Source organism: Trachemys scripta, chromosome 17 (genome assembly GCF_013100865.1).
Source record: "Trachemys scripta elegans isolate TJP31775 chromosome 17, CAS_Tse_1.0, whole genome shotgun sequence".
Classification (NCBI taxonomy): Eukaryota; Metazoa; Chordata; order Testudines; family Emydidae; genus Trachemys; species Trachemys scripta.
The window spans coordinates 8341184-8365733 of NC_048314.1; the positions used below are offsets into that span (position 1 = coordinate 8341184).

At 53.2% G+C, this 24550-nt stretch overlaps 1 protein-coding gene across 1 annotated transcript; it reads right to left on the reverse strand.

Annotated features, from left to right (window-relative positions):
• Positions 1 to 246: 246 nt before the first annotated feature.
• LOC117889475 (ER degradation-enhancing alpha-mannosidase-like protein 3) lies at positions 247 to 23666 on the reverse strand. Its single transcript, XM_034793738.1, has 20 exons — positions 23512 to 23666; positions 22284 to 22329; positions 19854 to 19954; positions 18735 to 18774; positions 15861 to 15973; positions 15238 to 15391; positions 14399 to 14533; positions 13107 to 13212; positions 12482 to 12579; positions 11528 to 11653; positions 10161 to 10244; positions 9174 to 9257; positions 8598 to 8722; positions 6840 to 7005; positions 5783 to 5937; positions 5243 to 5363; positions 4467 to 4655; positions 3420 to 3585; positions 2666 to 2854; positions 247 to 1684 (listed from the first exon to the last, which is right to left on the reverse strand). The coding sequence occupies exons 1-20, from the start codon at positions 23634 to 23636 to the stop codon at positions 1590 to 1592; spliced, it is 2418 nt and encodes an 805-aa protein (XP_034649629.1). The 5' UTR covers positions 23637 to 23666; the 3' UTR covers positions 247 to 1589.
• Positions 23667 to 24550: the final 884 nt, after the last annotated feature.

Consider the following 24550-nt stretch of genomic DNA (forward strand, 5'->3'; position numbering starts at 1 on the left):
AACTCACTGTAGAGCAGAGTGCTTGACGGCTGAGGCTGGGGAGTCACTGGTTTCCCACTTCACTCAACCAGGGCACAGTGAAAACAAACTCAGCTGGTTACCAGCTTTCTACACAGGCCTTGTGCTAGGTTTAAAACTCAAGCAAGTTCCCATGAAGACGGCTGGCCAGTAGAAAAGTCCTAGTAAGACAGTACCCCTGGCCACCTGCTTTTCCTTTAGGGTTTGTGCAAAAGACACCATATTCTATTAAAAGGGCCCCTATGAGGAACGTTTAATTTACACACCAGCTGGCAGCCAAGGCCAGTTCCTTTGCAACATCACTTCTCCACTGTGCTCCTGAAATTACAGGGCTCAAGTCTGACTCCCATTAAGAACTGAAAGTAAAGTGCAGATTTCAGAGGCCCAGCACAAGAGAAGATTGCATCTCTCGGCTGCCCCCCTTACGGAGCAAGCAGTGCCCCACAATAAGAAGCTGTAGAAAAGTTTTCAAATAGCCTTTAAACTACAGTACAAAAATGGAATTCTCAGGCATCCCTTCCCAGAAGGGCCAGGAGGAGAAAGTTTATGGTGCCTCTTTATACAAGTTTTTACCACTACATATGTCAGAGAACTTCAATGGCAGTGCAGTAATTGCAGTGAATTGTTTCCTCCTTCAGGAGAAAGTTTGATGCACATACAGATGGATGCAATCTCTTTCTCTCTCCCCCCGCCCTCCCATTAGTCAGTACCAGCTGGTCACTAGAAAGGCACCATAGGTCAGTTGTAACAAATTGCCAAGCCTAATTTACCCCAGTTATCAGGTGTAGATTAGGTCTCCCAGCTGGCCAAGTACCCCTGCCTTGCTTTCATACAGCCATCTGAGTTGTGCCACAGTTTTGGGTTCAACCACAGCACCTCCCAAAGGCGTGTAAAATTTCAATTGGGCTTTTAAAAGCCAAGCAGGCAATTTAATTCCTACTGTTTAGACATGCAGGAGTGAGCTTCTGACACATGTTACAGAGGCCAGTGGGATTTCTAGGTGAAGATTTCCTACCTTTCCCTTTCAAAGTACCAGAGAGACTGCAGAGCCTAGCCCATCACTTGGAAGTGACACAGCTAGAGAAAGTTAAAGGTGGGCTTGGCTTACCTTCTTTGGTACAAAATCCCCTGCTCTTTATTTGCAGTAAGATCAAGGAAAGGGCTACAGCTGATACTCCCCTCTGAAACCCCTTCACTTGCTCACTCTTGGTTTGTTAATGTGCAACATCTTTCTATTTCAAACACACACGTTGGCCCTTAGCATCACCGAGACGGTTGGCACTAGTGTTGTTAAAAAAAAAAATGGAGATGCTACTGTCGTGACTCACTTGCATTTTGGCTGGCAGCTAAATGCCACTTTTCCCTTCCTCCAAATTACAAACATGAAAGTTCCTGAGGTTTTTGGCAACTGGGTTTCCATCCTGTGAACTGGGACTCGTGCTCTGCAGTAAACGGTAGGAGTGCAACACCTCCGCTTTTTCCATGCTCTTGGAGCAGCTTCCACAGGGGGGTCAACAGCTGCCTTCTAGCTGGCCACTAGCCTCCTGGAGAACAGGAGAAGCAGCCTCCACTCATGCTTGGTCTGGAGCACTTATCACCATCCCCGTGCAGGTCTCTGTGGCTGCCTCGTGCAACTGACTTGCAGACAAGGGCTGGTCTGTGTTTTCTAGAAATGTAGAACAGTTAAAGGGTGAGGGTTTTCAAAGGCCAGACGGGAGCTGTTCAGCGTGGCTCATTCCAGTACCAGCCCTGGTGTGAACCTATTTCTGAACACCTACAGCTCCTTTCAAGCCAAACAATCAATCGATTTGAAGGGCAGAGGGCACTATCCTTGTCTGCCCTCCTGCATAATCTTACCCACTAATTCTTTAATCAAGGCTAAGAGCTAGCAGGTGAACCAGAACAGGGCGTCATGTCCCAAAACTGATAAAACCAGAATGCATCAAAGGGTCCCATTGCACCTCCATGCACCAGGTCACACCACCAGTGGTGCAAATTTGTCCCAGCCAGCCCCTCCCCCATTATCAGGATCGAGGGGTGGCTGGGCCAAACATGACCAGTGCTGGGACCCTGTGCACAGGGTGGCAATGCCCACAGCAGGGACCTGAGCTGAGCCCAACCCAGCCAGCCCTTGGGCCCAGAGTTGCTGCAGGGTGAGTGGGGTGGATGCTACACTGCACCTGCACCACCACCCCCGCACAGGATCTGACACCCTCCCTCCCCTCAATCTAGTCACTGGGTTGCCGCAGGCCATCAACAAAGGCCTGAGCCCAAAAGGTTGAAAACCACAGCACAAGAGTCCCTCTCTCAGAAAGAGATTCACTCGTGACTGGAAAAAAAATCCACCACCCCCCTTGTCCTAAAGGTGACCTACCCTCACCGGTAAAGTTTACATGATTTCCCCATGAATTTGGCTAGTTCCACTTCCAGGCATTCGATCTTGGACTTCCCAAGTCTGTTATAATACCACTAATTAACAAAACCCTCTCCCCTGGAATGAGGAAGAGCCCAAATCAAAATCCAGCAAACGGTCCCTGGCTGTAGTGACTGGGGAATCAGTTGGCTCCAAAATGCTTTTGCTCTTAATTCCATCTCCTCTTTCATCTCATCCAATTCTCAGCTCCTACTACGGTTTGGTTCCTCTTACCTCCACCTAGGAACATGGGTTTAGTGGCCAGCAGCACATCCACATTGCGATGCTGGGACAGTGCATCTAAAAGGACTTGCCCCTCCTTCTGGAAGAGGAAGACAAGGGGGATGACTATGTCATTGGTGCTTCCATCTCCCACCATCTGGAACAAAACCATCTCCTCGCTGCAGCTGCCTTCAGCATTGTCTACAGAGAGGGAATACGAGAGCCCGTTTCAGGGTCAGAGCTGGGAGCATTCTCTTACTTGTACATACTGTCACACTCCATGCACTCTACTGATGGGGCAGGTTTGGTCTGACCCACCATTTCATGCCGGTAGGACGATTGGAGGTCACTTGTACTGTACATGTTACTGACGAGGGGGGGAAGAGGAGCAGGGTTCAGATGCCAAAGGTAACTGCAATTCCAGCCCCCATAAGCCACAAGCAGTAGGCACAAGCCTGCAGTACTTTTCTTTACCCTGAAGGACAGGTACACATGGTACCTTGGTGAGCTTTCCCCCTCTATCTAGCAGGCAAGGGTTTTGCAACAAACAGATACTAAAGGTGCCCAATGCTCTTCTGGTGCAAGCCCCAGCTCCCAGCCCCAAGGACAAGCTTTTGCCCGCAGTCATCTCCATGACCGCATCAGAATACCCACCGTCTCCCAGCCCCTGCCCACTCCTGTACCCCTTCTGTCAGCAGGACGTGACTGGTGCTGTATGCATGTGACAAGCCCCCAACACAGGCTAATAACAGTGCTTGAGACTCACCGATGAAAATCACCCCCGAGGCTCCTGCTTCCTGCAAGTTCCTGGCTTTGGTGGCAAACATGCATTCGCCTCTCTGGGCCAGCGCCATTTTCCCTTGCACCGCCTTCCGGTTGCTGATTGCTGCACAGGCCTGGTAAGGTTCACTCAGCACTAAGCTCCCTTTCACCTGCAGTGACACACACACAGGGAAGCTCTTCCAGCAAGGCCAGTTTATACTGCACCTAGGGCAGTGAGGGCTGGTCTGTAACTGGGGCTCACAGGCAATGCAAATCATCTCTAACGAGGGGCTATTTCAGTACCAGTAAGTACTGGGCCTGTTCAAATTTCCTAGAGATACTGAGGCTCAGGAGTGGTGTGAGATGCACCAGTCAACTTACTGTGTAGGAGCCCTACTTCATCCCTTTCAGGTAAGACAGAGGATGCATTTACTGCTGTAGAGGCAGCAAACAGCTGAAGGAAGGGGTGTACACACCTTGCACTTGCATGGCATAGCCAAGACCCCTAGGCTAGCTTCTATCTCTGTGCATTACCCTCCCCGCCCCGCCCATACCATCCTGCCAGTTCCCGAAACTGTTTGCTTCATGCAGTGGGGCCTGGCTTCTCCTTAGCACAGGTTCACAGAGACGAGCCCATGTTGCAGGCTATTAAAATGAACCCAAAGAGCAATTCCAGCCCCCCGGGGCGATTCCCAACCTCCAATCACGGCCTGCAGGTTTCACTCCTTGGAGCAGGGATGTTGCTTCGTTTAAAAGTAGATCAAACTTCTGGGCAGAATTTTTATTCTCCTGATTTTTTTTTTTTTAAAGTGGTCATCCAATCCGGGAGCAGAAACAAGGCCGTGTGACTTGGTGACCAATCACATAGCACCAATAGTGGACAGGCAAAGCAAACCATTTGGAAAATTATTCAGTGAATCCCCAGAAAGCCAGGCTCAGCTGGCAAGCCGAGGGGGCTTCCATCACTCGGCTCCATGGCCCAGGAAGGAGAAGCAGGACCGGTTAAGACACTCCTGCTGGCCCAGCTATTAGCAGTGAACGAGTCACCCACCCCGTGCTCCTGTTTGGTCAGGTCCATTCCAAACTGGGCTGGTCCAGCGGTGAGTACCATTCTCCCAAAGAAAGGGGGCGAGAGAACTTGGACAGCCAGCGGGGAGATGCCTTGCTGCTCTGCTGCAGGCGGGTCGACCAGCTCGGTGATGAATTTCAGGCTGAAGAGCCCCAGGGGAGAAGCGTCTTGCTGCGGAGGGAGAGAGACAACACTGTACGGGCTCTGGCAGGCTAGAGTCACAGAATAACCAAGCTAGCAGCGCCAGTCGGCGCTCCGTCCACCCTACAACTGACAGCGTAGAGCCAGGGGAGGTGCTCGGGCAGGACGGTATCGCAGCACAAACAGGGCACTGTGCCACAGGCTCATTCTGACCCCGCTCCGGCTCAGCTCCCCCAGAATGGAGCGAATCCGCCTCACATATCCCCGAGGGCTGGCAAGAGGTTTCATTGGCGTATCTGTTAGAGCTCCTTGGAGGAAAACAACCCTACATGGCAGTGATGGACAAAGCACTGGGAAGCTTGACTCATGCGACCACCAAGAGAGCTGCAAAAACGTGGCCGCTTGGTGGAGTTTGGGCTTTAGACACTGCAAGGAAACGTGAGGAGGTTTCTTTAAAGTAGTTGCTTACAAGACAGACTCAGCTGTCCCTATGAGCAAGCAATTACCCAGGCGACTGGAGCTGGGAGGAACCGTGCCAGGAATTCTCACATTGGCCTTCCAGCGTGACCAGCGGCAGGCAGAGCACGTCTGCCACGCACGGAGCACTCGGCACTCACCTTGTGCCGGAGGCTGGTCAGCTGCACGCTCCTGTCACCCAGAGGGAGCAGGGTCAGTCCCATGCTCTTCAAGATCTCCAAGGGTTCCATCCTGGTATCATGGAAAGGGAACTCAATCCCCCTGAGGGAGACCAGGACCAGCCATCAGAGTCAAGGTGACAGCAACAGAACCCGTCCCGGAACAATGCAAGCCCAGGCTCCAGCAGACAAAATCCAACAGCTGGAAGCTGAAGCTAGACAAATTCAAGCTGGAAATAGGGTGCCAATTTCTAAGGGTGAGCGGGATTAGCCAACAGACCCCATTACCAAGAGGCATGGTGGATTCTCCATCACTGGCAATTTTTAAAACCAAGATCAGTTTTTTCTACAAGGCCAGCTCTAGTGCAAACACAGCTATTGGACGGGAAGCAGGAATGCAGAATGGGAAGTCCTAGGGCTGGCATTATGCAGGTCAAACTAAATGATCACAGTGGTCCTTCTGGCCCTGGAATTTATGAATCACCAAGAGTCCGTGGGAGTTACGCAGGGGCTGCCACTCACCTGAAGAGCGCCAGGCGCTCTGCTCCTGGTTGCAGCAGCTGCTTGTGGGCATCCCGGATGGTGCGGGTGAAGGCTGGGTTATTGGGGAAGAGAGTCTGTGCGCTGGGGCAAGAACGGGTAAAAATCTCCTCCTCTCCATGGCCCCTGCGAAACATCTACAGTGAAGGAGACAGGGATCAATTTCTTCTCTCCTCTCGTGCAGCCCCCTGGGTTTGGGTGAACAACGGCCCAGCACTGACTTTGTCCTCGAACACTCAGCAAGGGACTGGCAGAGCCGCCCAGCCACTCCAGTGACCACATCAAGGCCCGTGACTTGTCCCTTCTAGTTCTGAAAATCCATTAAAAACCCAACGTCAGATGAGCTCAGGCAAGTTAGATGCAGGTGGTCATGGTCAGTGAGTGTCATGTCCCCCCGCATCCCACAGTGCCCCATTCACAGAGGATGTGAGTCTCTTGGCAGTTTAGCTCAAGCTGTTCAGATCCTCCTGGCTGTTAGCTGTGGAGGGGCAGCGTGGCCTAGCGTTAAGACACCAGACAGGGACTAAGGAAACTTGGGTTCTATTCCCAGCCCTGCCGCTTGTTTGCTGGGTAATCTTGGGCAAGTCACTTCCCATTCCCATGCCTCAGCTTCCTCCTGTTAGAGGAGAATGATACTGACCTGCGTTGTCCAGCACTTCGAGATCTGCTGAGGAAGAGTGTTAGATATGAAGAGCTATTAGCCCTCTGTGGACTGTCACACATGCATTGGCCGGGGAGGGAAGCTCTGGCTGCATATACACCAGTCCCCACACCCTGATGTTTCATAGCAACGCCGACCACATTTTAAAAATAAAACTAGATACAGCAGTAAGCTGCCTAAGGGATTCAGGAGCCCAACTCCCATTGGAAATTCCTTCTCTCTCAGGCTGGGACCCAACACAGCTGGGTTTAAACCTTGAAAAATTACCAGCCAAGTTGACCTCCTCCTCTGAAAACAGTCATGTGCCCTGGAAGTCATAAGCTGCTGTGAAGCTAAACATGCCCCAGGCACCCTTAAGAAAGCCTACAGCTGACGTACAGTCATGTTCCTGGGGCAGGGGGGCCGGGCGGTGGAGAGTGACAGGGGCAGCAGGTGGGCCTCGGTGGTGAAGATGTAATCGTCAATGTCTAGAGGCAGATCTCGCTTCTCTGTGAAAAGCAAGTAGAGGTACTTAAACATCTCGGCCAGGAAAAAGGAGTCCATCCTGCATGACAAAGAGAGACGAGTCTGAGAGGCTGGGCCTGCTGAGAACGAGGCAGCAAGAATTGAAAGAGCCTGTAAAGATTTATTCACATCCCTAAAAACCTCTGGCAGATCACATCAATCCTCTTTGCTTTGCCCTGTCTTGAGATGGCCGGGAGAAGCAACCTCAGAAGTCTCCCTCTACCTTCAAGACCCACATTGCTGCTGAGGAAATGCTACCTCGTCACTTCATACAGCAACCCCCTCCCCCCCAGGAGATGGCATTCCTACGTCCACTGCAGACAGAGAACACACAAGGGGACTAGATTTCCTCTCGATCCAACATGGCTCATAATTGTCTTCGCTCCAGGAGAGATTCCGACCCGTTTGCTACCCTGGTCCCTCCCTTCTGTTGGCTTCCCTGCGTTAGTCATTAGATTTAGACTGCGCGCTCCAAGATAAAGGGCCGCATCTTTATGTCAGCGAAGCACTGCGTATGCTCACGGCGCTAGAAATGTCGTTTTCATTAAGCTAGGGTGTCCCGTGGAATTGCGTGAAGCGGAGGGTGGAGGTTTTGATCTTCAGATAAGTCTGAGACAGACTCCAGAAGATTAACCTGGTTCAGGCAAATTCAGTTCAGCCCAGCTGCAGGGCAAGGCAGCTCTGTTCCAGCATTGTACTCGCTGGACATGGCTTTAAACACTTCCTTCGCAGGGCAGCGACATGGTCACTGGCGAGAGCACGGTGGGATTCACACACACTGCACCATCCCCACTCGCACCGCACAAGTCGGTATTAATAACTAAGTGTTCCCTGACTAGCCCCCGATTTCCCACCACATCACAGATCAATCAGAACAGCTGTGAGACCAATAGGTTGTTCCTGTGGTGGGTGGCATTATTGCTGGTGATGGGGTTTATTGGTAGCATTCTAAGGGCTTGTCTACACTACCACTGACTTGGGTATAACGTACGTCGCTCAGGGGTGTGAGTACTGCACACTCCGGAGCGACAGCACTCAGTGTAGACAGCGCTATGCCGACAGAAGAGCTCTCTCCCATCTGCTTAGAGCGTCTTCACCAGACGCATTCCAGCGGCACAGCTGTATGGTGCAGCACTTCTAGTGTAGACTAGCCCAAAGGTTATGTCTACACAGCAGCTGGCAGGTGTAATCCCCAGTGCGGGTAGACATACATGTGTAAGCCATGCACTGAAACAGCAGTGTCACTGCAGCAGGATGGGTGGCCGCTCAGGTTAGCCACCGGCATATGAGCCCCGGGGGTCAGGCAGGATTTGTACCCTGATCTGGCTGCAATGTCTTTCCGCTGTCAAGGAAAACCAACATCATCCCCCTGTACTTCGGGGGGGGGGGAACCCGTGTAGACAGCCCCCGTGTCATCGGTGCGCAGATGCAGGGACTCACTCACACAGCGCCAATTAGCTGACCCCAAAGATACGGCCCATTGAGCCATTCCCCACTGCACGGGGCCCAGGACGTCCCATACCAGACACCGGCTCCATGCCCATAATTCCCCACTGGCCCATCCCACTCCTGGTTAGCCCTACCCCCTGCCCGTACAATACTTCCCTCTGCCCAGAGAGGAAGGGGGTTTACCTGTCCTCGTGTCGGCCCGTCCGTACATCCTGCACCGCCGCAAAGCCGCAGGCCACCCGGGCATACTCGTTCAGGCTCTCCACAATGGACTTGCCCACCTGGAGGTAGTAGGGGTCTCGGGTAGCCTTGGAGAGAAAACAATTGCAATTCAGCAGGCCACCAACTCACTCTCTTCCCAGCATGGTGAAGTCCGATGGAAACAGTGGCTCATTCACAGATGGATGTGACAAGTCACTAACCGCAGGGTCAATCCTGCGTTGCCATCCCTCAGGGGAAGGGAATGAAGAGCTTCAAATCTCCACTCCCCGTGATGAACACTCAGCCCGCTAAGTGATCTGACCAACTCTCACACCCCAGCCGCTTTAGGACAACAGCTTCGAAAGTCAGTTTGGAATAAGAGCAAGTCACTGATCAGCCAGGAGCTGCCGCCGCCCGCTCTTCTCCCCACCAGCTACATCTCTCTAGGAGTGATGGCACCCTCCGTCCTGACACCCCTCTACTGCTTCTTTGGAGGAGTTCAACACATCCACTTTCAGCTCATTGGTGTTTTCAGCCAAGCCACGGGACGGGACTAACCTTGTACAGGAAGTAGGTACTCTCGGCAAACTCCGGCCGCAGAGGATGCTGGGCCCAGTACACGGCAAAGTCGGACGTGAACGCCTTTAACGAAGGGAGAGAGCTCACTAAGATACAAGCTGCCATTTTCACAACAGACACTGAGGGCTCGTCGACAGGGAGACTTAGTGCGTGGCAAGCCAGGATGTAAGTCTACAGCACACTAGCTTACCCGGCACTAAATGGCAACGTGGACCTTACTCCCATGCCCTAAGAGTTCCCAAATACTCCCGCTTGAAACAGCACGAGACCCTTTAGCGTGCTGGAGCAGGGTCTACACAGACAAGGCACGTTCAGACGTTGCCAACTGGGGGCCCTGATGCAAAGCCACTGGAGTCAGCGAGAGTTTTCTATTGACGTCCCCGGGCTTCGGATCCGGCCCTGGCGAGCTAGTGAGGTGCAGAGATGGGAGAACAGCGTGAAAGGCTGTAGGGGATTTTGCTTTGGCAGCTAAGGGCATTTCAACCTGGAGGGCTGGGAGGAGAGTGCTAGGGTCCAAGGCAGAAGGAGCAGCGGTTGCAACATCGTTATGAAGACCATATAACGGATGAAAGGTGCAAAAACCCTTGAGTCCCTGTCCCCATATCGAAAAGCCCACCGATGTCAATGGGAGTCTAGCTATTGACTTCAGTAGGCACTGGATCCAAACCCTAATCCTGGTCATGGAAGCTAGAAAGAGAACGCAGGTGAAGGTTCTTAAGAGTCTGCAGCGTGGGGCATCAATCCCTGGAATACGTCTGCCCCGAGTGGGGCACCGCCCGACGGTTCATACTCCCACCCCGGCACACTCTGCCGCGGTGACGGGTCACTCAGCAGCAGGAAGGACGCTAGGCCTGGTACACAGGGTGAGAACAAGGGAGGCTGAAGCGAGGGAGGGATTTTTCCCCCGTGCCCAGAGACCGACGGGATCACAACGCAGTGACAAGGGGAAGCAGCTCGTTCACTCACCTCCGGGAGGAATTTGTGTTGCTTGGTGACCTGGTACAGCATCTCGTGCGTCTCGATGGCGGGCTTCAAATCCCCCCTCAGCACCTGGGGACAGAAAACAACCCCTTGTTTCCCTGGGGCACAGCAGGGGAATAAAAACGGCCTCGGGGCAATCGCAAGGCACCAGAAACGCTCCCGGCTCGTAACAGTGACAGGAGGAGAAGAGAGATCCTGGCTAGGGGGTGATTTGTATACAGCACCGGCACAGTGACTTTAGTGCTAGTCAAAGATGCTGGCTGGCTGGCTGGCACGGTGTGCACAGGGCAGACACAGCAAGGCAAGGGTTGTGCAAGCTGCCCTCCCATTAGCCCACCGATATGACTCACCCCTTCGGGGACAGACCAGCGCTAGGGGGTGAGAGAGGATTCCAATCTAGTCCCATTCACTCTTTGGCCTCACTGCTGCCACCCAGAGGCCAACAAAGGGAGGAAGATAATTAGTGCCAGCTACATGGATGCAGAGAGAGAGTCTCAGAAGCTGGACTGAGCCCCCACCAATTCATTTCACATAAAGGTTATAACTCTTCCCACGTCAGCCATAATACACCTGCTGCTGCCTCCAGCCAAAACCATGGGAAAGGAAGGAGGGCGGGAGGGTATTTTAGCTTCAACCACCAGCAACCTGCCCATAGCTTATGTCCTCCCGGACACATTTCCCTGATTGACCTTGGGGTGTACCCTTGGGCCACCGCCGAGCCAGGCTGACTGGATCAGCCAGGGTCAGAGCGTTTGACAGATGGACATTTCACCGAGCGAGATGGCTTGCAGCGTAGGTCTCCAAGAGCCCCAAACCTGGCTCCAGGACCAGCTTTTGCAGGAACACAAGGGTGAGGAGGGAAGGAAAAGTGGTTAGGGCACAAGCCTGCCATTTGGGAGACCTGGATTCAATTCCCAGCTATGTGCTACTGACTTCTTGGGTAACCCTGGGCAAATCACCTGTCCTCGCTGTGCCTCAGTTCCCCATCTGTACAATGGGGATCCTAGCACTGCTCTGCCCTCTGAGACATGGGAGGCTAAATACATTAAAGACTGTGAGGCACTCACATGCTATGGTAACAAGGCCAGATGTGTACCTGAGCACAGAACGCATCAGCTAAAGGCCGTACAAGTGCCGAAGAGCAGAACCGTCGGTTAATTTCAGGCAGTCCGATTGGCTGAAGGCGCCGATCCTGCTTAAGGACCTGGCCTAGCGCTCTCTTTTTATATTAACCCACCTGCCACAGTCCCGCCCCTTCACTGTGCCAGGCCCATTAAAACCAACAGCTAGTGTTTACTTGACAGAGCCCCGCGGCACCGCCGAGTCCATTCTGCCCGGGGCTGCGGCTGTACCTGGAGGCCGGGGAAGAAGGCCAAGAGGGAGTCCATCCAGCTCCGGATGCTGACTGTGGGGTTGTGCATATGGACGTTGAGTAGGAGGGGAGGCTGGCTGATGTACTTCATTATGGCCACGTAATGCTAGAGAGACGGACACAAACTCGGTTATCCAACCAGCAGGGCAGAGCGCTCTGTAACCCAGTACGACAGCAGGGAGCAACAGAGTAGGGAGGGCTTAGAAAGATCTTCCAATTCAATAGGAAGGCTCCTCCGTGGAGGACTTGGGAATCTGCGACTATCTCTGATATATTTAGGCATGTGTGTCAGTCACGGGACACCGTGGGCATGTCGTCCATGCTCCCACAACTCAAACGGCCAAGCAGGGCTGGCTCCCGCTCCGGCTGAAGAAACATTCACCTGGTGGCCAACAGCCAAGCATGGATCATTTCTGCCACCAAGTCCTTATGAGCATTTGCTGGCATCACCTACACTAACTGCGGAGAGGCTCCGAATGCCGCACGAGCCTCCCCATCGCCCCTCTCATAAGGGACGCCAAGCTCTGCATCCTGGCAATGAAACGGGGGCTCCAAAAATGGCCCTTGCTGGAAAGAAAGCAGTGGCGTGTTTGTGGCAGCAGAGCAATGCACCTCCCACCAGCACTGGCCGCAAGTTCCTACCCAAGCGCAGATGAGCGAGGAGGTGCCAGGGTGGCCTGCCAGCTCCTGACCACCTGCTGCATCCCTGGCACGCTGCCACTGGCTGCTAAGCAGAAGCTATCAGCAGCCGCTCCTGTGCAAGGAAACAGATGCAGACAGGCTGCGCGGCAGAGGGGCTTTCATTGGTGGGTCAAGCTGGCCTCGCACCTTCAAAATGGATTTGCAGATGGAAGAGGGGGTGAGGGAGCAATGGGTGATCAACCCTATTCCTCCAGAGAGCAACAGAAAGGAGAGCGCTCCCCTGTGTACTCACAGCGTTGAACCTGTCCAGGTAGGTGTCATCCCCCAGGAGGATATACGCCTTCATCAGGTACTCGTAGTACGAGTCGATCCCGGCTCCGACCCCGCTATCTAGGGGAAAACAACAGGCAGGGAAGCATGGGAGCTTTACCCAGAACACCCCTGCACAGGCAACCAGAAAAGAAGAATGTTGCAGGCTCCCTTGCCCTGTGTGTCTTGGTACTGCCCCTCGGGGGTCTACACCGCACTGTCACCCTCGCGTCTCCTCGCCAGCACTGGCCAAACCATCAGCAAGACAAATCTCCGGCTACGTCCCGGCAATGAGGAGAGCATTCTTCCCCTTCCCAGGGCGGGGCAGGGCGAACAGCACCCACCTTCGGCACACTGCCAAACACAGCTCTGCCCAGAGCCAGCAGGGGACACTGGCTCTGGGTCTGCCAGGGGGTTGTTCTGGTTCCCCACCACCCAAAAAAAGGCGTGGAACGCCATTCCGAAGCACTCCGGCACAACTCAAGCCCTGCCACTGCACCAAGGCACACAGGAGACGGCGTTACCAGCCGGCACATCTCTGCCCGCAGGCAGCCACACGACACCAGTGTCCCTTCAGACCCCCAGCTCCAAGCCCAGGATTCACTTACCCCTCCGCACCCAGTCCCCATTGTGAATGTTGATGACCGTCCCCACCAGGTCGTTCCCTTTCTGGCGCTTCTCCCAGAGAACATCCAGCGCTCTCCGAGCGGTGTCCTGAGAACGGAGAGAGGAATGAACGTACACAACACACAGTCTCCATATCACCCTCCCCTCTACCCAGGAACAGACAGGAGTTGTTCCTACGCCATTCCTTACGCTTATTAACTAGACCCACCCTACAGAGTGAGGGGACAGCATCAGGGACCAGGCCCTACAATAGGGCTCAGGACCTTTGGGCTCTGCCACTAACTGTAGGGTTTGATACCTCGGGCAAGTCGCCGTGCCTCAGTTTCCCCACCTGTAAAATGGGGGTGATAACACTTCCCAAGCCCATGGGGATAAATCCAGCCCTGTATTCCACGCATTCAGGTTCCACTCAAAAGCAGAGACATAAAATAGAATCATCTCCCCCTTCATGCCCAGACTCTCTCTCTCCCACCCCGCCTCCACCCCCCCCCCCCCCCCGTATGTTCCTACTGCTTAGCCAAAGCAACGTCCAGTTTGCTGAATCCTGCATGATGCACTGGGGCTGCCTGCCTGGGCGGATGCTGTATATCCCCCAGCTGCCCGCAGAACCAACCAGCACCAGGCCAGGGACTCCATTTCCAGCCATCCCTCAGATTCCAGTGGGGAGCGGGGCAGGGGGAGGGTGAGCAGCTGTCCCGATATTATCGGGACCATCCCAATATTGGGGGCTTTGTCTTATATAGGCTGCCTATTACCCCCCGCCCCCCACTGTCCTCCCCCAGGTCCCAATTTTTCACACTTGCTATCTGGTCACTGAGGTAGGGGTGTTGTGGGATTGCTCACTTGCCCCCCCGCCACCCCTATTTAGCCTGTAGAGGAGGGCAGGCTGGGATCCTGGCGACAGGCGGATGGACGGGCAGCACGAGGTCTCCGTTAGGCCGAATGCAGATGGCACGGGGCCTGTGGGTTCCCAGTGGCCGTGTGCAATAGGGCCTGGCAGAGAGCGAGGGGACTCAAGCATGGGGATGGATAAGCAGCAGTGGGAGGGTTTGACAGAGCGTGTCTGGCTCCTGGCATTGAGGGGCTTTGCCCAAATCTCTGTGCAAGTTCAAGTGAATCAGTGCAGACCACGGAGAGGCATTGTGAAATGAAGGGCACCCCACATTCCGGGCTAGCTCACCCCAGGGACTCCACCAGGTCTGCACAGAGGATCTCCAGAGGCAGGAACCTGTCACGGCTGTTTGCTTTTCCCTCAAGCTTCCCAACCACTTACTTCGAAAACAGTCTCTTGCGTCAGGCGACTGAGGGCAGCAAACTCCAAAATCATGGTGCCAGCGCAGGCCGTGCAGGTGTCCAGCTCGGTGCCTGTCCGGGAGTTCGGACTCAGGACCCCATACCTCAGGTTCACCTGGATAAAGAGACGCTCCCTCAGTTTCACTGGGTGTTTTCCCTCATACTTGTCACATGCGGCAATGAGGTTATTCTACTTTTGGGCAGCACTCTGTCCTGCAGCGCTTTACAAAGCATCTGCCAAAATGCAGCCACCTCTGGGGTGGAGGGTAGCAAACAGCTGGCATGCAGCACACTGCACCACAGCAAGGAAAGGGGCCACGAAATTGGGCCACACGTGCCCTACTGTCAAAAAGATCAGGAAACCTTTATCACCCAGACAGGCCAGGAAGGATTATAAACAGCCATCTGGAAGTGCCCCTGTCCCCACCATAAGCCGCATGGAATATTTCTACCTCCTGCAGCAGGATGCAGGGGTCCTTATGGCTGCAAGGAACTTGGGTGCCTCAGACCAGAAGCAACAGGCAGGGTAATGCAGAGCCATCTTGAGAGAGCTTTGAACCCCTTTCAGTCACTCAGATGCGCTGGGATTTTAGGGCTGCCAAGAAGGATCAGCCCCGCCCCCCGCTGGGCATTGGAGTCAGAGAAATGGCTTGTCAAGGCCGGTAGCACTCAGCGGGGGGTTCTGGGGAAGCACACAACCCGCTGGGACCCACATGTGGCTCCAGACCCCGTAGACCTTATTGGTGCTTTGTTGTGGCTGTCCGTGCCAGTTCACACAAAGCCTCCCCTTGTCCCGGCTCAGATCCGCCACTCCCTTACCCTGGGGTACGGCAGCCCGCTGGTGGTGTTGAACGCGGGCAAGAGACGGTACCCTAAATCCCAGGCCAGGTGCAGGAGCTCGTCCTTGTACCACTGCAGCCGCACGCCTTGTGCCTTCAACATGTCGGCCATGATGTGACCCCCCAGCAGGCCCCTGCAGGACAGAGAGGGGGAGCAGGGTCAGGCTGCTCAGAGGGACCCTGCAAGTTGAGATCCCAGAGGGCTCATTTCAGGAGCTCGGCGCCCACTTTCCTCTGCTGGGATGAGCAGATGCTAGGCCAGCTGGGCCCCTCTGCACCCGCCCCCCAAGGCCCACTGGTGAGCCAGGGGCCCAGGGCCTGTGGTGATGTCCCCACTCTCCATCCCCATTGAACCCAGTGTTCATACACAGCAAGCAGCCTTCCCCTCTCCCTCGGGGCCGCTTCTGCACCCTCAGACGCCACCCAGAGCCACTGCACTGAAGAGCCACGCTGCAAAGCATGTGACAGAGCCCACGGGTGGGCAGCATGTGCCTGGGCACTGAGCTGAAGGGGACAGATGGGGGGGCACAGCCTTGGGAACCGGCAGTGGCTCTGTGCTCTAAAGGACTGCGCGGAAGGGGCCCTGCCCCGGCTGGAGCTCACCCCAGCACACGAATGTTGGTTTCAAAGACAGAGACCACCACGTCGTTGTCCAGCCGCACGTCCAGGACCACCTTCCGCACAGCGTCCTCAAACTCATCCAGCTTGTTAAGGACCTGGGCGGCCAGAGCCACGGGAGAGAAGAGATTCAGGTCAGCGACATGGGGCGCGCCCCACTGCCCTTCACCTCCACTTTCAAACACTGCTGCCTCTCCTGGCTTTCAGGGCCCTGCTCACAGCCCGCGTCTGGCTACCCAGTTCTCTCCTCTCCAGACCCTGCACTCTGGTTCCCCCTCCCTCCATGGCACCTCATTCCTTTCTCCCACAAGGGTGCCTGGCATATCTGCCCTGAGACTGTCCACTACACACCCTCCTCTGCCAAATCCCCCTCCACACCCACCTTCCCCTCAGCCCCTCGAAAAAACAATCCAACTGTTCCCCCTCAGCTAGAGCAAAACCCTCCTTTGGCTGTATGTTGTCTGGTCTTGTGAGGTGTGTACAGCCCCCACCACACTGCTGGGTACTAAACAAATGATAGTCACAACAGCAATTCACTGACTGCTCACATTCCAGCTTGGCGTCACCTACTCAGACACACCGTTTCAGGGACAGCTGATCTAGCTATTTTCGGTACTTCCGTACACCGCCCCCCCGCCCCAGTATCCACCTCCCGGACCCCTGAGAGGCAGGGCAGTGCTGTTTGGGGAAATGAGGCACAGAAAGGCTTGTCCAAGCTCACACAGGCAGTCTGTGGAGGGGCAGAGAATTGAACCCACGTCTGCCAAGTCCCAAGTTTGCACCCTAACCACTAGGCCATCCTCCCCCTCAGATGTGCTTTCTGGCTCACTATCTCAATGTGGGCACCTCAGGTCAACATTGCAAGTGGGTAGCAGAAGCAGGGCCTACACAAGTGTATGAGTGGCCCCCGGGCTACCAATTCATGATTTCACTGCAGGTCTCCCAATATTTGCCATGTGTTATTTTGTTTTGTTTTTTTAAAAAAGCCTCAGATCCCGGATGCAAGTGATCACATCGGAATCTCAGCTTCATTTAGAGAAGAGTTTCCAGCCCTCATGGAGAACAGCTTCAAACCATGGCCTGAGTGCACACTACAGGTTTAAAACCCAGAAGGCAAAGAATAAGAACCCACATTTTATACTAGAGTGCTTTTAAAAATCTCATGATTTCCTGGGACCTGACTCATGATTTTCAAATGCTCGGGGCGGGCAATACCAGTGGGTGCAGGGGCAGCACAGCCAGAAGGACATTGTGGGCTCTGGAAAAGCATGGCCAAGAAGGGAGGATGATTGCAAGCTCTTTGGGACAGACACTGTATTTCTGGTCTCTGTTTGTACAGCACCTAGCGCAGTGGGGCCCTGATCCATGCCTGAGGCGACTAGGACCTACCGCAATACAAACCACACACACACACACACACACACACACACACACAAATAAGAATAGATTAAGGCAGCTAAATAAACCCAGGATCATAGAATAGACAACAGGATAAGGAAACAAACAGGACATAATGAAGGGAAAAAGAAGTCGAAGACAGACAGAAGCAGAGAAAGGAAAGCATGCCCTGAATTGATCGCTACTGCATCAATCAACAGAGAATCTAGGCCCCAGAAGGGGCTCTGGGAGAGAAAATTAACTGAACACGGGAACATGTTTTGAATGAACAGACATTAATTTTTCTGTTTGTCACTAGGGGGAAGAATGCAAAGAGTAAGATTCATTAACAGAGAAGGAAAAGAAGAGGATACTAGAAACTAACAAATTACAGAGACATGCGGGGGGAGGGGAAAATCAGGGAATCTAGGTTGTAGCATCTAGAAGTCTCAGCGGAGATCAGGGCCCCATCATGCAAGGCACCAGACATATTAAGAGACAGTCCCTGTCCCAAAGAGCATAACACATGTCCAGGAAGGTCATTTTTCATTTTGATTATATTCTCTTTTGTAAGCAAGAAGCACTCATGCTAAAATGAGAGGTTTCCTGGCTTTAACTGCATTGCTTTCAAACGCAGACAGACTGTCTGCTTTTATCTCCATGCAATACATAAAACACAAGCACTAAACCTTGCACACAAAACAACACAACACTACTGTTTATCCCCATTGGGCAGTGGTGGAAGCTAGGGTCAAGTGACTTGTCCAAGGTTAGACAGTCAGTAGCAAAACTGGGAAGAGAACCCAGGAGTTCTAGACAGACCTGCATGAAGGTTTGCTGACCCTGTGGTTCTGGGTTTCATTACAATCCTGAAGTTTGGGGCAGGTTTGGCCCCAGAGATCCATAGCCTTTCGGCAAGCATAAGCCAAGATCTGGTCTGAGAAGAAACCCAAGCATAGCTGCAATGGCTGGGTTTGTTTAGCACTCAGATGAGCTATGCCTGGGGTGGAGGGAGGACGTGTGGGCTGGGAGTAGAGAGAAAAATCAAAAGTTTGCATGAACTCCCATGGGCCAAATCTGTCTTGTGCACTAACACTTGACAATGCTCCAGCCACTAGACAATACTTCCTCCTGCGTCCTATTGAAAACAAGTTCCCCCCACTCTAACCACCACTGAAGATGCCCCAAGTAACTCCTGATCCTACGTATACTTTAATTGTACTTGTCCATCAAGAATGTGAGAGAAGCCCTACAGCTTTAAGGCCGATTCTTAGCTCACTTGAAAAGAAGCAAAAACAGCAGAGGGGAACGTACAGTCCAATACACAAGAATGAAATGGAAACCCCTCTGTGCCAGGAACTCAATCTTGCTGGTGACAGATACCAACGCCTGTAAATGCAGACACCACTAAAATCCAACTCAACAGATCTAGACCTGCCAACCCCCCGATAAACTGGTCTGAGAAGCAGATTGCTGACTTACCACAAGCGTATCCAAAGTGTCAATTAGAGTGAGGGAAAACCTAGAGGTTTAAATGAAAAGAACATATTTTAAATTCAGATGAAATTCGATCTTAGAAAGTGAATTGGACCAAACAGTTAGCTGAAAACACACGCCAAGGGGCAGATTTTCTGAGCTTGGCACTTGCATGAATAATGGCACAAACTGTACAAGTGTTTTTTTTTTTTTTTTGCAACTGATGTAACTGTGCACACAAATGGACACACAACCATCTGTGCATGCCACTGCAGGGGCAAAAGAAATCTTTGCACTTGCAAATTAGATGTATAAATATTCATCTACAGAGAGTCCTGAAAATCTGACCCATGATATTCTAGCTAGAGTAGGTCAACATTTTTATTCAACTTTTATTTTTTCCCTTTGGATTGAAATGCTGTGGGGTTTTTTTTGTTTGTTTTTTGTTTTCATTTCTCCATTCAAAACACAAATTTCTGCAATAAGTATCCATTTTCAACAACTTTTTTCAGGTTTTCACTGAAAAACCAAACGTTTCAGCCAAACCTGAAATATTTTTGATTGCTGCAGATTTGTATTTTTGCTTTTGTTATTGTTTTTTTTTTTGATGAACAATATTGTGCAGAAAAAAACTCAATTTTTTGCAAGAACAAAAACCGTTTCCTGACCAGCTTTCATTCTATCCTTCCTTGATCATGAGGGGAAAAAAAATGCACTTTAATTGCTGAGACTGACATTACAAATAGCACCTCCACTTCCCCCTCTTAAGGATCCTTCCAGCAGAAGATCTGAAAGTACTTCTCAAACATTAATGAATTCAGTCTCAAAGCTCCCATGAGGAATAAATATCACCATCATTTTACATGTAGGGAAACTGAGGCAGTGCTGTGACGTGATTAGCTCTTGGTGACACATCACAGTGAGCCCAAGTGTCTGAGCTGGGAATAGAAGCCCAGATTCCCAGTTTGCTGTCCTAACCACTGGTCTACTTCGTAACACACAACCAGAAAAGCCACAAAACCCCCTCACAGTAGCAAAGGAATCAGAGGGCGCTTGTGGCCAACAAGTGCTCCGCAGGCTGAAGTGCGAAAGGAGGAAGAGGAGGAACCCATCTTGCACACTCACTTGCCAAGGGCGTCATCGACATCCCCACGACTCGGCTCCATCCCGCGCACTCGGCCCCGACAACTCAAAGGCATTAGCTCGTCTGCAGGATATGCGTGTTTCTGTACAAGGGAGGGGAAATCCCACAAATGCTCAGTTGACAGTAGATCTAGGACTTGGAAACCGTCTCCAAAGACTGTCAAGTGGGCCGCTTTTGAAGGAAACTAGGCCCCTTGCCATTCCCGTTGCAGAAGAAATGCCTCTCGTCTTAGGCTGCTTGTTCCTTGCTCCACAGTTACACACATGCCTTATCAACCTCGAGCCAGGACGCAGGAAGCAATGGAAACAGCTGTTTAGATCTGTGCTGCATTCATCCAGCTCTTACACTAGGACGGCTCATACTCTGCCAATCTAAAGCGCCTAGCCAAGGCTGCTGAGGGCTTTGCAAACATTCAGTGAAATCCTGGAGCTCCTACTCAGACAAAACTTTCAACATCAGTCGGATTTTGCCTAAGTTAGGAGCGAATGCAAACCAGGGGTGAGGATTTCGGTATTTGGCTCTTTAGTTAGGATTAGCCCCATTTTACAGAATGCGGAGTGACACACAGCTCATCCGTGGCAGAGCTAGGAATAGCATGCAGATCACCTAATTCATGCTGACTGCTACACCAGGCAATCTCCATAAGAAGATGTAATATACATCTCCAAGCAATTCTCACAGGCAGGACAGCTACCTTCAATTCTGTCATTTAGGTGAAGGGACATTCGGAATTCTGGTCAAAATTAGCCTGGCCTCACCAGCCACAGAAGCTCACAGAGCGAGCAAGAGTTACGCTTTGTTCTGATGGACAGCCGCCTACTATCTGCTATCTCTACTCTACGCGCAAGGGATAAGATGAGGAAGGTTTCCCTGCTCCATTTGCAAGTCTCCTTGAGTCCGGTGGATTCCAGCCAGCACCTGAATGTTGTCCTACACCTTTGCATGTAGGAATTTCTTTGGTGGAGCTTTAGACCAGGTCTACACCTAAAACATAGGTCAACCTAGTTACAGATTCATAGATTCTAGGACTGGAAGGGACCTCGAGAGGTCATCAAGTCCAGTCCCCTGCCCGCATGGCAGGACCAAATACTGTCTAGACCATCCCAGATAGACATTTATCTAACCTACTCTTAAATACCTCCAGAGATGGCGATTCCACAACCTCCTTAGGCAATTTATTCCAGTGTTTAACCACCCTGACAGTTAGGAACTTTTTCCTAATGTCCAACCTAAACCTCCCTTGCTGCAGTTTAAGCCCATTGCTTCTTGTTCTATCCTTAGAGACTAAGGTGAACAAGTTTTCTCCCTCCTCCTCATGACACCCTTTTAGATACCTGAAAACTTCTATCGTGTCCCCTCTCAGTCTTCTCTTTTCCAAACTAAACAAACCCAATTCTTTCAGCCTTCCTTCATAGGTCATGTTCTCAAGACCTTTAATCATTCTTGTTGCTCTTCTCTGAACCCTCTCCAATTTCTCCACATCTTTCTTGAAATGCGGTGCCCAGAACTGGACACAATACTCCAGTTATGCCGCTCAGGGGTGTGAAAAGTCACACCCTGAGAGACATAAGTAAGCCAACCTAAGCCACAGCATAGACACTGCTAGGTTGGTCGATGGAAGAAGTCTTCTATCAACCTAGCTTCTGCCTCTTGGGGGGCTGGATTTACGACAGTGAGAGAGAAACCCTTCCATTGCTGTAGCAAGTGTCTATACTACTGCGCTGCAGTGATGCAGATGCAGCGCTTGTAACGTAGGCATACCCTTAGCGTCCATTTAAAGAACAGAAAGGGGGAGGGGGAGAGTTTCTCATAAAGAAGGCAGCTCTCTTTTTGCCAAGTGTGACCCTCTGAAGGTTAGAATGGAAACAGAAAAGACCCGTGGGTGTGTGGCCATGGTATGGTGCTTGGCAGATACAAGCAGCTTTCCAGTCTCCTGTATATACCCGATACAAGAGCCCAGGGAATGGGACACTGGGTCTGGTCCTTCCTGCCATGCACATACCACTTCAAAGGAGGAGGGAAGGGTCTTTGCCCTCAAAACTCCTCCATACCATCCTAATGGAGACACAGCCCCTCCCAACTCTCCCCCGGGGTTGGAGCAGTTCAGCATCACTCCCCAGCTTGGCCCCAGCCTAGCCCCAAGAGGAGAGTAACTTCAAGGGAGTTGGGGGATGAGTGGTTGCTGCATCTGGGCTGCTTCCCCCATGTTTCCGTTTTAAAGAGGGTATTTTTGTTCATACCGCGAGACTCTTGTATTTTTTTCTGCAGTTGTAGAGCACCCCAAGCTACCTGACACGCAGGAGGGTGGGAAGGCTGCTGGGTAAGCAGGGTTAGAAGAACAGACAAGACATAAGTCTCAGGGTTTTGTCCAGAGACACGTGAGCAAGAATGAATATAAAAATACGAGTTACCATGTAGCTGCCGTACGCGTGGTCAAACATCTCCACGACCTGGTCCCTGGAAAGGAAACAGCAGAGAGACCATGGGAAGCTCGGCTAGCCCAGAACGGCTGACCATTGCCACTGGACTTGAGAACGCTGCGACTTCCGTTTCATTTGAAACGGCAATGATCCAGCAACGATCGATGACCTGTATCTATTCTAGAGCTTTTATTAAGTCAGTGTTGAATTACTGGTCCCGTTCCTTTTCAACTATCGTCATTCGGTTAAATTGTGTACTGAGCAGAGAAGGTGCCAGCTCTCCACAGGGGAGCCTAGACAGGGCAGACAATGGGGAGTCTAAACAGGGCAGACAATGGGGAGTCTAGACAGGGCAGACAATGCAGGCAATGCACAAGATGTTCCAGTGTACCCTAGGGAGATTTTTTGGTTCACATGGACATATCCACGTTTTTAGCAACGGCACCCTACAAAGCTCATCTCTTACTCCTAGACAATGGGAAATTGTGTGTGTGGGGGGGGGGGGGTGGGGGGGGGGGGGGGGAAGAGTTTTTAAGTTGTCTGTCTTCCTGGTGCTGGGTTATATTAAATTGTTCTGCTGCAGTCAGGCTCATTACGGATGTATTTTCAAGTTAGGTCAAGTGTTCCTAGAGCGCATAGCAATTGCAACTGTACGCTCTTTGGCTCAGGGGCTGTCTTTCATTATGGACATAATTATGGACAGCGCCTTGCGTAACAGAACCCAACCCTTGACCGGCACCTCCCTGTGCTACCATGAGATGAAGTAATCCTGCTTCAAAAGGACGCTTGTAAAACAAACACCAGCACCTCCCTCCTAGCCCCTGCGTCCACACAATTGTCACCGGTGGGTGGTGGAAACCCCACTTTCCCACACACAGCTTGTCTCACTGTACATCTGCCGTCAGGCGGGGGGTGGGGTCCGGCTGGACTTGTATTTGGGGCGGGCAGAGGAGGAGACCCGATGGGGGTCTCCAGGCACCAGGGGGCCCTCCTGGGGGGGGGAGGTTTTCACCTGCGCCCCAAGCCCGGCAGCAGGAAACCCGGCGCCGGGGCTAAGCGGACCCAAGCGGACCAGCCCCCGGCGAGCCCCCGGGGGGGGGGGAGGTCTGGGGGAGCTGCGTGCTCCTCGGGAGGGGAGGGGAGGGGAGGGGGAGCCCCCCCCCCGGGTCCTGGCTGGAGGGGGGGGCAGACGGACGGACAGACACGGGGCTGCTCTCACCTGAGCTGGCTCTTCTCCGCCGCCCCCACGGCCGCCGCCCCCGCGGCGAGGGGCGCCCACAGCAGGGCCACCAGCACGGCCAGGGGGGGGGCCCGAGCGCGGCCCCCGCCCCGCGCTAGCAGCATGAGCTGCGCGGTGCCCCGCGCCCGGCCCGCGGGCTAGTGACGGTGTAACGCCCCCCGCCCGGCCGGGACCGGCCCCCGCTGCCGCTGCCGGGGCCGCGGCTCCGCCATGGTGCCCGGCCCAGTCCCCCGCCCCCGGGCCCCCCGCCGCCCCAGCAAGGCATTCTGGGACATGCAGTCCCGCTACCGCCCGCCCCTGCGCGGGGGCTGCTGGGAACTGTAGTTCCGAGGCCCCGCCCCGCAGGCTCCCGGGGGCATGGCAAGCCCGGACTGTATGCAGATGACCTGTTAGCAGACTGACTGTATGCAGATTACCGGGGGGGCAAACAGGCTCGGGAGCTGCATGCGGAGCCCCCCCCTCTTCCCCCATTCTCTGCCTGCTAGACTGGGGGCGGGCGAGGGGCTTCTGCCCAGCAGGGAGCAGGGTGACCAGACAGCAAGTGTGAAAAATCAGGACAGGGGGTGGGGGGTAATAGGAGCCTATATAAGAAAAAGACCCAAAAATCGGGACTGTCCCTATAAAATCGGGACATCTGGTCACCCTAGATGGGGGCCCGGGGCTTCAGCCCCCCCCCCCCCCCCCCCGAGACACCAGCCAGGGCTCTGGGCTTCAGCCCTGCTGGGACTCTAGCCCGACGGGGCGTCCCTACAAGCCCTAAGCCCCCCTGCCCAAAGCCCCTCCCCACAGGGCTGAAACCCCCAGACCCAGCCAGCACGCCCCCAGGAGCTGAAGGCCCAAGCCCCGACAGGCGCGTGCTGCTCTCGAACTTCTGAAGATCCTATCAGTCATTTTTGACCACCCCTGGCATGTTCTTACAGGCACCTCCATTTCCTGCGTTGCCTCTGTCCACTGTGATTGCATCACTTCAAGGTCTAGGAAGGAGGTCTCTAAACCACAATGCACAACTGCTCCTTCT